This window comes from Eutrigla gurnardus (genome assembly GCF_963514095.1).
Source record: "Eutrigla gurnardus genome assembly, chromosome: 21".
NCBI lineage: Eukaryota > Metazoa > Chordata > Actinopteri > Perciformes > Triglidae > Eutrigla > Eutrigla gurnardus.
In genome coordinates this window covers 12003938-12017327 of record NC_139932.1, presented here as the reverse complement: position 1 = coordinate 12017327, position 13390 = coordinate 12003938, and the positions used below count along the sequence as shown (strand labels likewise).

The window sequence follows — 13390 nt, the reverse complement described above, 5'->3', positions numbered from 1 at the left end:
TAAGACATACAATAGGGCTTTCATGAGCACTGTAGGAAACTAGCGCTGCTGTACCCCAACCACACACTCTGTCACGTTGCTCTGTGAGTATGTGTGTGTCTAGAGTTACCGTTTTTCAATGTATACCACATGTAGCGGCCATGTATCGCCTGATATGTTTTCAATATGGAGGAAAAAGACAAGAGCAAGAGAGAGAGAGCGAGGGAGAGACATGGGGAAGCCATAGACGGGCCCGCAAAATATTAAAATTTAATAATATGGTGTTTATGTTCAATATCTGAAAACACAACCGGTTACCATGACGACAGAGCTACATCGGGGCGAGCCAACTTTCCCTCAGCCTCACCTTTCCGTATCCTCGCTTCTCTCTTTTCTTTGCTCTCCTCCCACTCTCAGATGACAACTCTTTCAACAGTTAAATAGTAAATATACTCTTCTCTCCCCTCCGCGCTCCATATATGAACCGAGCCGGCTCCCGCTGCCAAAAAAGCTCGGAGCAGAGTTTACTCCCTGTAAAATAAAACGTCTGAAACAGCATTTGTTCCGCCGCCAGGAGCTTGTCGTCAGGTGACCCGCTGGAGTAAATCTTTTCAATAATGTCAAAGGCAGCGCCAAAAACCTGCCAGGGCGACCCGGTGTGTGCCCTCGCTCCCACACACACATACACACACACACTGGCTGGTTTCAGGGATTAAAACAATCGTGAGTGACAAAACTCACTCCACAGTCTTCACTTTGCGTGACTTTTCCCCGTCGTCTCTCAGAAACGCACACAACACGGGCCTCACCTGTTCCTGCGTCATGCTGTGCAGCTGCGTGTGCCAGGAGGCGGAGTCACGGCGGTGATAGGCGGGGGGCGGGGCGAAGTCCTGCAGTATGATTGGGTCCCGCTCTTGACACAGTGAGGTCAGGTGGCTGATGTACAGCTTCAGTTTGCTGCGGTTCTGATTGAGATCCAGGAGAGGAGAGAGGATCTGGAGGGATGGCGGAGGGAAAATGAGAGGGATTCAATTTATTGTGCACCAAACATAATAAGTAACAGCAATGGTCAATGCTGCCCATGATAACAGTTTAAAAGATTTGAAGCAGAATGGAAACACACAGAAAGTCTTACCAGGGAGAGAAAGAGAGAGAACGGGGTGGTCTAACAACTGGTAGTTATTATTTTTATTCTTATATAATCATTAATTATAATGCAGGGCTATGTACAAAAAAATGTGTGCTCTCTAGTTCCCTTACACACAATCTTTTGGTCGCAGATCTTCTGCAGGCATTGAAGCCAGAGAGGAGAAAAAGAACAGTTGGATGCAGATATAGACGTTCAACTAATTAACCCTGATGCAAAACAGCTGCTCCTTTGTATTTAGAATTGGCTGAAATCACTCCGCTCATCTACGACTCCCTAGAGAACACTCGCTCAACTTCCTCAAGCAAACTGAGAGTGAATCTTCATCATTTTGCATCTTTTGCACTTTTTTTTTATCGATAACTTTAACACACATAAAATTCATATCTATCTATATATATATATATATATATATATACACACACACATACATACAAAGGCTGAAAGATGAAAACAGACATGGAAATGGAGAGACGGCAGAGGATGAGATGTAAAAAAAAGAAGAAAAAAAAAGAATAGTTTGAACCCCCGTTTAAATAGAGTTAACAGTAATCCGACTTCCCCACACGCTTATATCTTCTATATTTTTTTGAGGAAGCTGTTGACTGTGGGAAAGCTGCTGTTTTAAAATAAACCTTTAAGAAGCATATTGACCGATGCAAACCACATTTTCTGTATCTACTGACCTTTTAAACAACAGAGACCAAAAGCTGCAGTCAACTAAACTGCAACGTTGTTATACAAAGTTCTCCAGTTTGTATCCAGACTTAACGGGTTTGATTCCTACGTTCAACAGTTGCTATGACTGACGAGCAGGTTTCTGTGTGTGTGTGTGTGTGTGTGGGAATGAGGATCAGACGAGCTAAACGCAGACACACACGGTTCTCCCTGGGGAATCCAAGGATTTAAGTGCAGAGGAAGCATGTTAAGAGGGCCGTTAGTGTGCAAGTTTGTGTGTGTGTGTGTGTGTATTCAGTCCCAGCCGAGTCTGTCCACTCCCTGTGCTCCATGCTCATCATCACTCAACACAGACACACACATACACACACACACATACTGTACTCCATCCCATCTTTAACCTGATTCTCCCTTCACCGTTTACTGTATGTCAAATAAGCACGCGTTGTCATCCGTTTGGACTTGAATTTTATTCTTCCTGCATTTAATTCAGACAGAACGCCGAGTCCTCTGTCTGCATACATTTCAGTCAGTCAGTCAGAATTGTAACAAGCAATATGACACCGCATGTAACCATAGCAACCATATGGATACTCCATGCCATGTCAGATCAGTGGTTAAACTAACGACGATTTTAAATTTAAAGACAGCCTATGTTTTGGCTTTGGGCCATTTTGAGTAAATTATGAATAAATATACAGTATATACACCTTGTTTTACTTTTTTTTTTAAAACAAACTGCAGATTGATAATTTCTGAATATAATGTAACATGTAATCGTCTACATATATGGACCCGACAATCATTGTCCAGTAACTTCAAATGAAATTACCAGATGTGGGTGTTGTCTGTGTCGGAGGGGGGAGGGGACATACAGTTGACAGTAAAACAAAGTCACTTCTGATTCGGAGGACTACGTTTTGAACCATCTGTATCGGTGTGCTCATGAGTCGCCACCTTCCCGTCTCACAACTGCTTGTTTTTCACACAAACACGCTGCACACAAAGTGCAGGCACCCACAAACACGTAAAAACACTCATTCAGGGTCGTTATCAAAGTTGTAAATAGGTGTGGTTACAGTATTTTCCAGTGAGAACCGGCCAACAGGTTACAGTCCATTACGAAATACATTACTGAACGTTTCCCTCCGGAGGAGGAGAGAGGGAAGCGGAAAGAGAAGCGAGGAGAAAATGATGGAGTCAAAGGCTACAGGGATCCTACACATTCTGCATTTCATAACACCTCCGTCGCTGTATACGTTATGATGTATGCTGACGGCGGCAACGCAACAGACGACGTTATCGCTCCGAGGCTGTCGTGTTATATGCCAATATGTGAACACATCTCTCCAAATCTGGCTTTAATGCTTCGAAAAACACACTCAACATATGTGCAACAGCTGTTCTCTCACACTTTCTAATCCAGACTATTCTGTCAGAGAGCTTAAAAAAAAGAATACTGTCCACACTTTCCAGACGTGCAGCAAAGCTCCGCGGATCAAATGCAAGACAAATGAGAAACAGGCAGAAAGAATGGAAGGAATGATGTCGATATAAGGAAGACATTTAGAGAGAAATAACATCAGTGTTTTCTTTTCCTTTTCCAAGAAATATGTAATGACTAACAGAAACAAATATCTAAACGTAAGCCTGAATTTATTCCTGTAATAATAACGTGAAATATGAACAAAACACGGACTCCTGAAAGTATTCGCAGGACCTTAAGCCTTTGAATTTACAGATTTTATTAAGGTGTACTGTATATATGTACCTTCATGTTTTTATTGTATTTCACAACCTGCAGCGGTCAACGTATGCAGTGTGTTGTGTGTTTAATGAGCCCACGGTGTTTCCAGTGTCTTACTGTACTATGAAACGATCCCAGAGGAGACATAATTTCATACGCCGCCGTGTGTGTGTCAGAGTGAGTGTGTGTTTGTGCCTCTTTATTAGCCTCCGATGCCTGCCTAGCAGACTCTTACCGCGCTGTGAAACAACACCAAAGAGAGACATTCAGCTAGCCTCACTCACTGGCCACATTTTAATGGCCGTATTATTCGAGGAAATCAAGATTTTTTTTGTTTTTCTCCACGGATCCCTCTGACACACAAGCAGAAATACATTTGAGCAGGGAAAAGCATCTTTGGAGGAGGTCAAATTTCACTTTGACAGCGCTGGAATCATGGCTGCTGATGTGACTCACAACTAGAAAACACTTTCTGTTGGTGGATATTCTCTCCATTTCCAACTACTACTCTGCAGAGTGAATTGTTTTTGGCTGAGATAAATAGTCAAATAACCGTTCAGTCAATCAATTTAGAATAAATCTGCAATCATTTTGATAAAGCCATAAGTTTTTTTTTTACTTTTGGATAACGATCTAACAACAACAACAACAAAAGAAACTACGATGTATAAAATCTGTTTAGTTCCAACCCTTAGCTTAGACTTTGGATGCAACTAAACTTACGCGTCTTTTATTCTTTTCTCTTTAATAATACAAGAGAGAATGTTCCTCCAGTCTTCTGATCGTATTCTGCCGAGCCAGTTACAAATAACTAACTTCACTAATAATTTAAGTACCATCAGTTGCAATGTCATGTCAGAATTAAATATTTTTGCTCAGCTCTCATCGATGCACTTTCATACGGAGATCTTGTTTCATATAACAAGTCGGAGCTTTGCGTCATTATTTATGAAGTAATTTTAAAATATTGAAAAACCTCACAAGCCAGAAAAGTTGAACTCCTTTACAGAAAAAAAAAAAACCCATTTACACCTCTTCCCTGTCTTTTTTCACTGATGCATCTAATACCACTAAAGACCATTAAAAATGCAAAATACCATAAAACGTTGCTCAACAATGCTCGGTGTGTGTTAAGAGTGCTCTCCTGTGTTTCAGTTGTTTCTGGAGCATTTCATTCTCCAACTGTAATACAGAACTCGGACTGAAAGAGACACAATCACTCACTGTTCGGGTGTAATGCGCTATGGCGAATTACCCGCCTTACACACCGAGAAGCAGTCTGCACCGTAAATGTGTGTGTGAAACTACTCATGAAGACTGGCTGGCCTGCTTCTCTCAGCAGGGAGGCGCTACCGCTAATTAATACCCAGGGTCAAACTTAGATCGGCTGGTGAACATTTGGGCTTTCAGCATCCCGATGGGAAATCCCACTGGAGGAACTGAGCGGCCCCAAAACCAGCATGTGCTACTCATGTGCAGTCAGTAGATCAAACCCTTTTGATAATGTGAGAACAAACTTAAAAGATACTTTGTGCGTTGCATAATTTCAACAAAATTAGAATTGTCTCAAGAGATTTACAGGAACAAGTGAGCTTACATTATCAGATCTGTTATTATTCAAGACAAAAGTTGAATCATTTATATTAGAAAAGCAAAACGTGAAATAGTTGTTCTTCAGAAAGACATTCTACATTATTAAGAGGAAGGTTGCGTTTCTTAAACTGTACAATCACACACACAATACTTTCTGTGTGAAACCAAATCCTATCACATCCAAAGGAAGGTGTTATGATGTGCTGAGACCTTTGTTTAGTCTGTAACACTGTAAAGGCAGAGTATACTGTAACACACATCATCTCAGCTGTCCATCGTGGATATAGTAGAAAAGTACAGCGCCCAACGTGGGGCTCGAACCCACGACCCTGAGATTAAGAGTCTCATGCTCTACCGACTGAGCTAGCCGGGTGGTGCTTGGTTTGAAAGAGGCTCAGATTTCATTGCAGTGTTAATTCTCATGGGCTGCGTGCAGTCCGCCGAGGGTGGAGGATTGGATTTCTGGGTCCACTTCGCTCACACCCCACACCGGCAGTTTATAGATAACAAAGTCGTTACGCATGCTCGTATCTACCATTGAGGACACCCAAGTCATGTCCTCTGTATGTTTTTCGTTTCATTCATTTAGAATAACGAAATTAAGATCCCTGTATTAACGCCCCGTCTCAGATGGATTTTAAACATGGAGTTAAACATATACACATGCACCCCGGGGTTCTCACATGTCACAAGAACTCCAATACCCAAAATCCCGTTGTCCCAAAATAAACAAGTTATTTGACGCTATGTTGTTTTCTGCCGGGTGTGGTCTCTTTTCACGTTGAGAAAGATGAGTGACAGGTTGAAACAAACATATATTTCTAAAAGGTAACAGGAGTGGTTCCACAGGCCAAAAGAAAAAGAGAAGGTGAGTAGCCTAAGAAAAAGGGGCAGGAAGGAAGCTTAATGTTAAGGTATTAACCCGCTAGCTTCAGTTCTGATTCGTGTGCCCCCACATCAGGACGTCTTTGTCTTATGAATGAGGTAATTCTACATTAGATGTGTTAAGATTGATATGTAGCAGTATGTTTTTTTTGTTCTTACTCCACGTCAGGTAGGTGCGATTAATGACCTTTGGGCCCCTAGAAATACAAGAAACCCCCATTGTGTAATTAAAAAAACAGTACAGGGGCAGGGTCAAGGGAAACATTTCACTTTCAGCATTAATAAAAAAACAACCTTTTTACTGTATATTTTGGCAAAGCAGCGGCTTTCTTGAATAGGGTGACCAGATGAGAATTTGGTGAAATTCGGGACAGGGGAGTTGTGGGACGGTGTGGCCTCCTGACATTACATGTCTCTACAACTGAGAAATATCATGTCATAAAGAAGAAAAACTAAAATTACTAAGATGAGGACATTCTCGGGGAACAGAAGAGTTTCAAGTGTGAATGTTGATGAATGAGTGGAAGAAATGAGCATGACGAAAATGATAAGCCAGCATCACAACACCAGAACCAGATCACAAACTCACGGCTGGAACAACAGAAAAGAAAGGGCGAAAGACGAATGACGAGCACATCCAAAGGTGATCAGATCCGGGTAAAGAAAGACGCTCACCCTTCTGTACAAAATGGCGGTTTGAGAGAGAAAGAAGGCATGTGGCTCGCTAGGCCCAAATGCCCTCCTCGTCATCCTATTGGTTAGTTTGGTCCAACCGCAGCGTGAGTTTGGAGAAAGCAGGAAGTTAGTTTGGTGAAGCAGAAAATTGTAGAAAAACCATAAAAGGTGCAAGAACTTTAGAAAATATGTAATAGTAACTAGTAATAGTTTAAATGTTATACCAAGCTTAAACATGTAGAAGTGTGACTTTGACTTGAACAAAGGCTGTATTCAAAATTGCATACGACATACTACTTGCGAAGCCACTATGCAGTATGCAGAACATGCTGGGTACTGTGTTTGATAGTATGTGGTATGAAACTGTTGAATTGATCTAGTTTTCAGTATGCTAGGCCAGGCTTTAGTCTTTAAACAAGCTCTTAAAGCACTGGACAAAAAAAAACAAACAAACTCATACCACTATTGTCATATTAGCGAAAAATAAAATTTATTGAGTTTTTTTGGTTTACGACTAATGTTTGTTTACTTTATAAGTTACTGCTGCTAGCTCCCCCAGCCGTTAACACATTTATTCTAACAGCTCATTGCGAAATCAATCAATGTACTGTAAATACAAAAACATCGCTGGAAAGAACGAGCTCTTGGTGCTTTTTGTGTTGTGATATTCAAATCAACAGGGAAATAAAAGCCTCTGGACGACAGGACGGGCCTCTTGCGAGAGAACACCTGCCTTTGCTGCAATTAGACTCTTCTGCTCCCGTATTTTTGGCAAACTAGATTTGGATTGTATCAGCATACTACATACTACAAGCTAAATTTTCACCAAATCAGTACATACTGCAAGTATAGTATGCAGCTTTGAATACAGCTACGGAAATGTTGTGGTAAAGCATGCTTTCATCCACTTAAGAGGCGACGATATTACGTGGCATATGAGGACCATATTTGGAGGTTTGCCCCCCAAGTGGAGGCTCAGTGACCTGAGCAGAGATCTTACCTGATCGGGGGAGGGCTTGTGATTGTTGGGCTGCTCTGAGTTTGGAGAGGAAACCTTCAGGTGCTCGTCCTCATAGTTGTCCGCCATCAGCTTCATCCGATTTTGAGTCTTCATAAAGAGAAAGAGAGAGAGAGAGAGAGAGAGAGAGAGAGAGAGAGAGAGTCATCTATCTGATATCTCACAACAAAGACAATGGAAATGTATGTTATACGTGATTCAGCAACAGCAACAAACGTTCATGTTTGAGGAAAAAAAACATAAACTAGTGTGTGTCTGTGTTTTTCTGTGTGGGATAAGAGGGAAACCATAGCCTTCTATTCCTCGGGGAGGAAAGAGGAGTTGTACAACTGCCATGAGCTTTGCCTTTTCTGAAACACACTTTGTGGATGTGCACGAGAGACGAAGAGAAAGAAGAGAGAAAGACACTGGGACAGAGTCAAGAATGGACAGCAAGTAAAGGCACTGATGGAAAGAGATCATTCCCAACTGTCAATGTGTGTTTGCATTTTAAATGTTACGGCTGCTTCTGCCTGTACTGAAAAGGAATAATGAAGATATTCTATTTTGAACTCCACACACATGCACACACAAACAATCATGCCACCACCTATTGGGTATCTTCTATTTCTTGTATTTCTATTTCCTCTTGTTTTATTTCCTACGTTATTCTCATCCCTCCCATCTTTGCTCTGCCTCCATCTTTTTGCTCTTCTACCTACTGTCTTCTCATCCCTTCCATTCTTTCTCTCTTCCTCTCATGCTGCTCCATCTGTTTCACATGTTACAGTTATACTTCAGTCTCTACAGTAGGCCTGGAAAGAGCGAGGGAGTGAAAGGGAGGGAGTCAGTCTAAATCTGTCAGTCTTGTACAATCTAAATCCCCTTAGCCTCTCACTGAGCCCTGCAAGAAACAGGGGCTTAAGCAGGCCAGACTGAAGTTTGTGTGTGTGTGTGTGTGTGTGTGTGTGTGTGTGTGTGTGTGTGTGTGTGTGTGTGTGTGTGTGTGTGTGTGTGTGTGTGTGTGTGTGTGTATGTGTGACAGAAATGGAAAGAAAAATGTGAATGCCATCTTACATATGCCTTTGTTTGAAAGCTCAATGAATGACTACATTTTACAAATGTGTACGTGAGCAAGAGATATGTGTGATAAGTCAGGTGGATGGGAGCCTCCCCTAATGTGCACACAAACAATTAATTTCCTTGTTTCCCTAAAATGGCTTCAAGAGATACACACACATTGAAACAAGGAGAATTCACAGCAAGGACAGAAACTGCACTCCACGAGGCACCTATAAACACATATAAATGCACTCACAGTGAAGGCAGTCATGTTCCGGCATGACTCGTTGGCTGAGAATAGATGTGTCATCAGTAAAGGACCATTATCACCAAAGGTGATGGAACGAGAGAGATGGAGATCATGCTAAGGTACTTCCCAGGAAAAGGTATCATTCTAACGCATCTCAGCTTAAGTGCGAGTCTAAACCACAACATGGGGCTTCACCCTACAACCCTGACAGAAACAAAGGACAGCTCAAACCCAGACCCTGAGATTAAGAGTCTCATGCTCTACTGACTGAGCTAGCCGGGCTACGTGCAACAAAAAATAGGTTGTGGGTTCGAGCTCCGCCTTGGGCTCCACAGTAACAAAATGAGAGCTATTTGAATCACCAAACTACAGGGATGAAGCCTGCAGATAGAAAGATCTGTCAGGAGTGGGATGTGAACCCACACCTCCATCAGGAAAGCACAACTCCCTTCGCTGGGGAAGGAAGCAACTCTTGAGTCTGGCACCTTAGACCACTCGGCCACCCTGACTTTGAAGGAAGATTGACCATTCAAAAAATAGGTCATGGGTTCGAGCCCCGCCATGAGCTACACAGTAACAAATAAAACACATAAAAACAGCCACAACCAGCCTGAACCGTTGATACAAGGCAGGATGGATCCATGCTTTCATGTTGTTGACGCCAAATTCTGACTCTACCTTCCGAATGTCGCAGCAGAAATCGAGACTCATCAGACCAGGCAACGTTTTTCCAATCTTCTATTGTCCAATTTTGGTGAGCCGGTGCGAATTGTAGCCTCAGTTTCCTGTTCTTAGCTGACAGGAGTGGCACCCGGTGTGGTCTTCTGCTGCTGTAGCCCTAGAGATGGTTGTACGTGAAAATCCCAGTATATCAGCAGTTTCTGAAATACTCAGAACAGCCCGTCTGGCACCAACAACCATGCCATGTTCAAAGTCACTTAAATCACCTTACTTCCCCATTCCGATGCTCGGTTTGAACTGCAGCAGATCGTCTTGACCATGTCTACATGCCTAAATGCATTGAGTTGCTGCCAAGTGATTGGCTGATTAGAAATTTGCGTTAACAAGCAGTTGGACAGGTGTACCTAATAAAGTGGCTGGTGAGTGTAGATTGAGTCTGTGGTCCTTGCCAGGACATTCTCATTCATATCAGGTTAAGAAACAGTCTGAAGCATTAACGCCTATCCCCTCTTGGTGCTACAATGAGCGAGAAAGGAGATCATTGAGATCTAGATTAAGTCTGTGGTCCTTAATAGGACATTGTCATTCACAATGGGGTTAAGAAACAATCTAAAGCATGAACGCCCAACGTGGGGCTCGGACCCACGACCCAGAGATTAAGAGTCTCATGCTCTACCGACTGAGCTAGTCGGGCCACATGTAACATAAAATAGGTTGTGGTTCCTAGCCCCTTCCCCCATGATATGCACAGAAACAAAAGGGGGGCTCTTTATATCACCAAATTACAGGGAAGAAGCCTGCAGATAAAAAGAGCTGTCAGGAGTGGGATTTGAACCCACGCCTACATTTGGAGACCAGAAGTCCCTTTGTTGGGGAAGGAAGCAACTCTTGAGTCTGGCGCCTTAGACCACTCGGCCACCCTGACTTAGAAGACAGTGTTAGAGTCAAGGAGCATTACCCTCAAAGGTGCTACAATGAGCGAGAAAGGAGATCTAGATTGAGTCTGTGGTCCTTAGCAGGACATTGTCATTTACAATGGGGTTAAGAAACAGTCTAAAGGATGAACGCCCAACGTGGGGCTCGAACCCACGACCCTGAGATTAAGAGTCTCATGCTCTACCGACTGAGCTAGCCGGGCTACATGTAACCAAAAATAGGTTGTGGTTCCGAGCCCATCCCCCCCATGATATGCACAGAAACAAAAGGGGGGCTCTTTATATCACCAAATTACAGGGATGAAGCCTGCAGATTAAAAGCACTGTCAGGAGTGGGATTTGAACCCACGCCTCCATTCGGAGACCAGAAGTCCCTTTCTTGAGGAAGCAAGCAACTCTTGAGTCTGGCGCCTTAGACCACTCGGCCACCCTGACTTAGAAGACAGTGTTAGAGTCAAGGAGCATTACCCTCAAAGGTGCTACAATGAGGGAGAAAGGAGATCTAGATTGAGTCTGTGGTCTTTAGCAGGACATTGTCATTTACAATGGGGTTAAGAAACAGTCTAAAGCATGAACACCCAACGTGGGGCTCGAACCCACGACCCTGAGATTAAGAGTCTCATGCTCTACCGACTGAGCTAGCCGGGCTACATGTAACCAAAAATAGGTTGTGGTTCCGAGCCCCTCCCCCCCATGATATGCACAGAAAGAAATGGGGGGCTCTTTATATCACCAAATTACAGGGATGAAGCCTGCAGATTAAAAGCACTGTCAGGAGTGGGATTTGAACCCACGCCTCCATTCGGAGACCAGAAGTCCCTTTGTTGGGGAAGGAAGCAACTTTTGAGTCTGGCGCCTTAGACCACTCGGCCACCCTGACTTAGAAGACAGTGTTAGAGTCAAGGAGCATTACCCTCAAAGGTGCTACAATGAGCGAGAAAGGAGATCTAGATTGAGTCTGTGGTCCTTAGCAGGACATTGTCATTTACAATGGGGTTAAGAAACAGTCTAAAGGATGAACGCCCAACGTGGGGCTCGAACCCACGACCCTGAGATTAAGAGTCTCATGCTCTACCGACTGAGCTAGCCGGGCTACATGTAACCAAAAATAGGTTGTGGTTCCGAGCCCATCCCCCCCATGATATGCACAGAAACAAAAGGGGGGCTCTTTATATCACCAAATTACAGGGATGAAGCCTGCAGATTAAAAGCACTGTCAGGAGTGGGATTTGAACCCACGCCTCCATTCGGAGACCAGAAGTCCCTTTCTTGAGGAAGCAAGCAACTCTTGAGTCTGGCGCCTTAGACCACTCGGCCACCCTGACTTAGAAGACAGTGTTAGAGTCAAGGAGCATTACCCTCAAAGGTGCTACAATGAGGGAGAAAGGAGATCTAGATTGAGTCTGTGGTCTTTAGCAGGACATTGTCATTTACAATGGGGTTAAGAAACAGTCTAAAGCATGAACGCCCAACGTGGGGCTCGAACCCACGACCCTGAGATTAAGAGTCTCATGCTCTACCGACTGAGCTAGCCAGGCTACATGTAACAAAAAATAGGTTGTGGTTCCGAGCCCCTCCCCCCCATGATATGCACAGAAACAAAAGGGGGGCTCTTTATATCACCAAATTACAGGGATGAAGCCTGCTGATTAAAAGCACTATCAGGAGTGGGATTTGAACCCACGCCTCCATTCGGAGACCAGAAGTCCCTTTGTTGGGGAAGGAAGCAACTTTTGAGTCTGGCGCCTTAGACCACTCGGCCACCCTGACTTAGAAGACAGTGTTAGAGTCAAGGAGCATTACCCTCAAAGGTGCTACAATGAGCGAGAAAGGAGATCTAGATTGAGTCTGTGGTCCTTAGCAGGACATTGTCATTTACAATGGGGTTAAGAAACAGTCTAAAGGATGAACGCCCAACGTGGGGCTCGAACCCACGACCCTGAGATTAAGAGTCTCATGCTCTACCGACTGAGCTAGCCGGGCTACATGTAACCAAAAATAGGTTGTGGTTCCGAGCCCATCCCCCCCATGATATGCACAGAAACAAAAGGGGGGCTCTTTATATCACCAAATTACAGGGATGAAGCCTGCAGATTAAAAGCACTGTCAGGAGTGGGATTTGAACCCACGCCTCCATTCGGAGACCAGAAGTCCCTTTCTTGAGGAAGCAAGCAACTCTTGAGTCTGGCGCCTTAGACCACTCGGCCACCCTGACTTAGAAGACAGTCTTAGAGTCAAGGAGCATTACCCTCAAAGGTGCTACAATGAGGGAGAAAGGAGATCTAGATTGAGTCTGTGGTCTTTAGCAGGACATTGTCATTTACAATGGGGTTAAGAAACAGTCTAAAGCATGAACACCCAACGTGGGGCTCGAACCCACGACCCTGAGATTAAGAGTCTCATGCTCTACCGACTGAGCTAGCCGGGCTACATGTAACCAAAAATAGGTTGTGGTTCCGAGCCCCTCCCCCCCATGATATGCACAGAAAGAAATGGGGGGCTCTTTATATCACCAAATTACAGGGATGAAGCCTGCAGATTAAAAGCACTGTCAGGAGTGGGATTTGAACCCACGCCTCCATTCGGAGACCAGAAGTCCCTTTGTTGGGGAAGGAAGCAACTTTTGAGTCTGGCGCCTTAGACCACTCGGCCACCCTGACTTAGAAGACAGTGTTAGAGTCAAGGAGCATTACCCTCAAAGGTGCTACAATGAGCGAGAAAGGAGATCTAGATTGAGTCTGTGGTCCTTAGCAGGACATTG

The 13390-nt window shown here is 43.9% G+C and overlaps 1 protein-coding gene across 7 annotated transcripts in view; it reads right to left on the bottom strand.

The window, feature by feature from the left end:
* LOC311032490 (ELKS/Rab6-interacting/CAST family member 1-like) overlaps positions 1-13390 on the bottom strand; it is a 159765-nt gene that overhangs the window by 15082 nt on the left and 131293 nt on the right. For 4 of the 7 annotated variants that reach the window (XM_084039312.1, XM_084039314.1, XM_084039313.1 and 1 more), the window contains 2 exons: positions 7705-7812; positions 789-974 (listed from right to left, as the gene is read on the bottom strand). In XM_084039312.1, coding sequence (XP_083895438.1) covers positions 789-974; positions 7705-7812 — 294 coding nt within the window. Of the gene's footprint in view, positions 1-788; positions 975-6704; positions 6781-7704; positions 7813-13390 lie in introns of those variants that run through there. The other 3 variants (XM_084039316.1, XM_084039317.1, XM_084039318.1) reach the window with 1 other exon arrangement.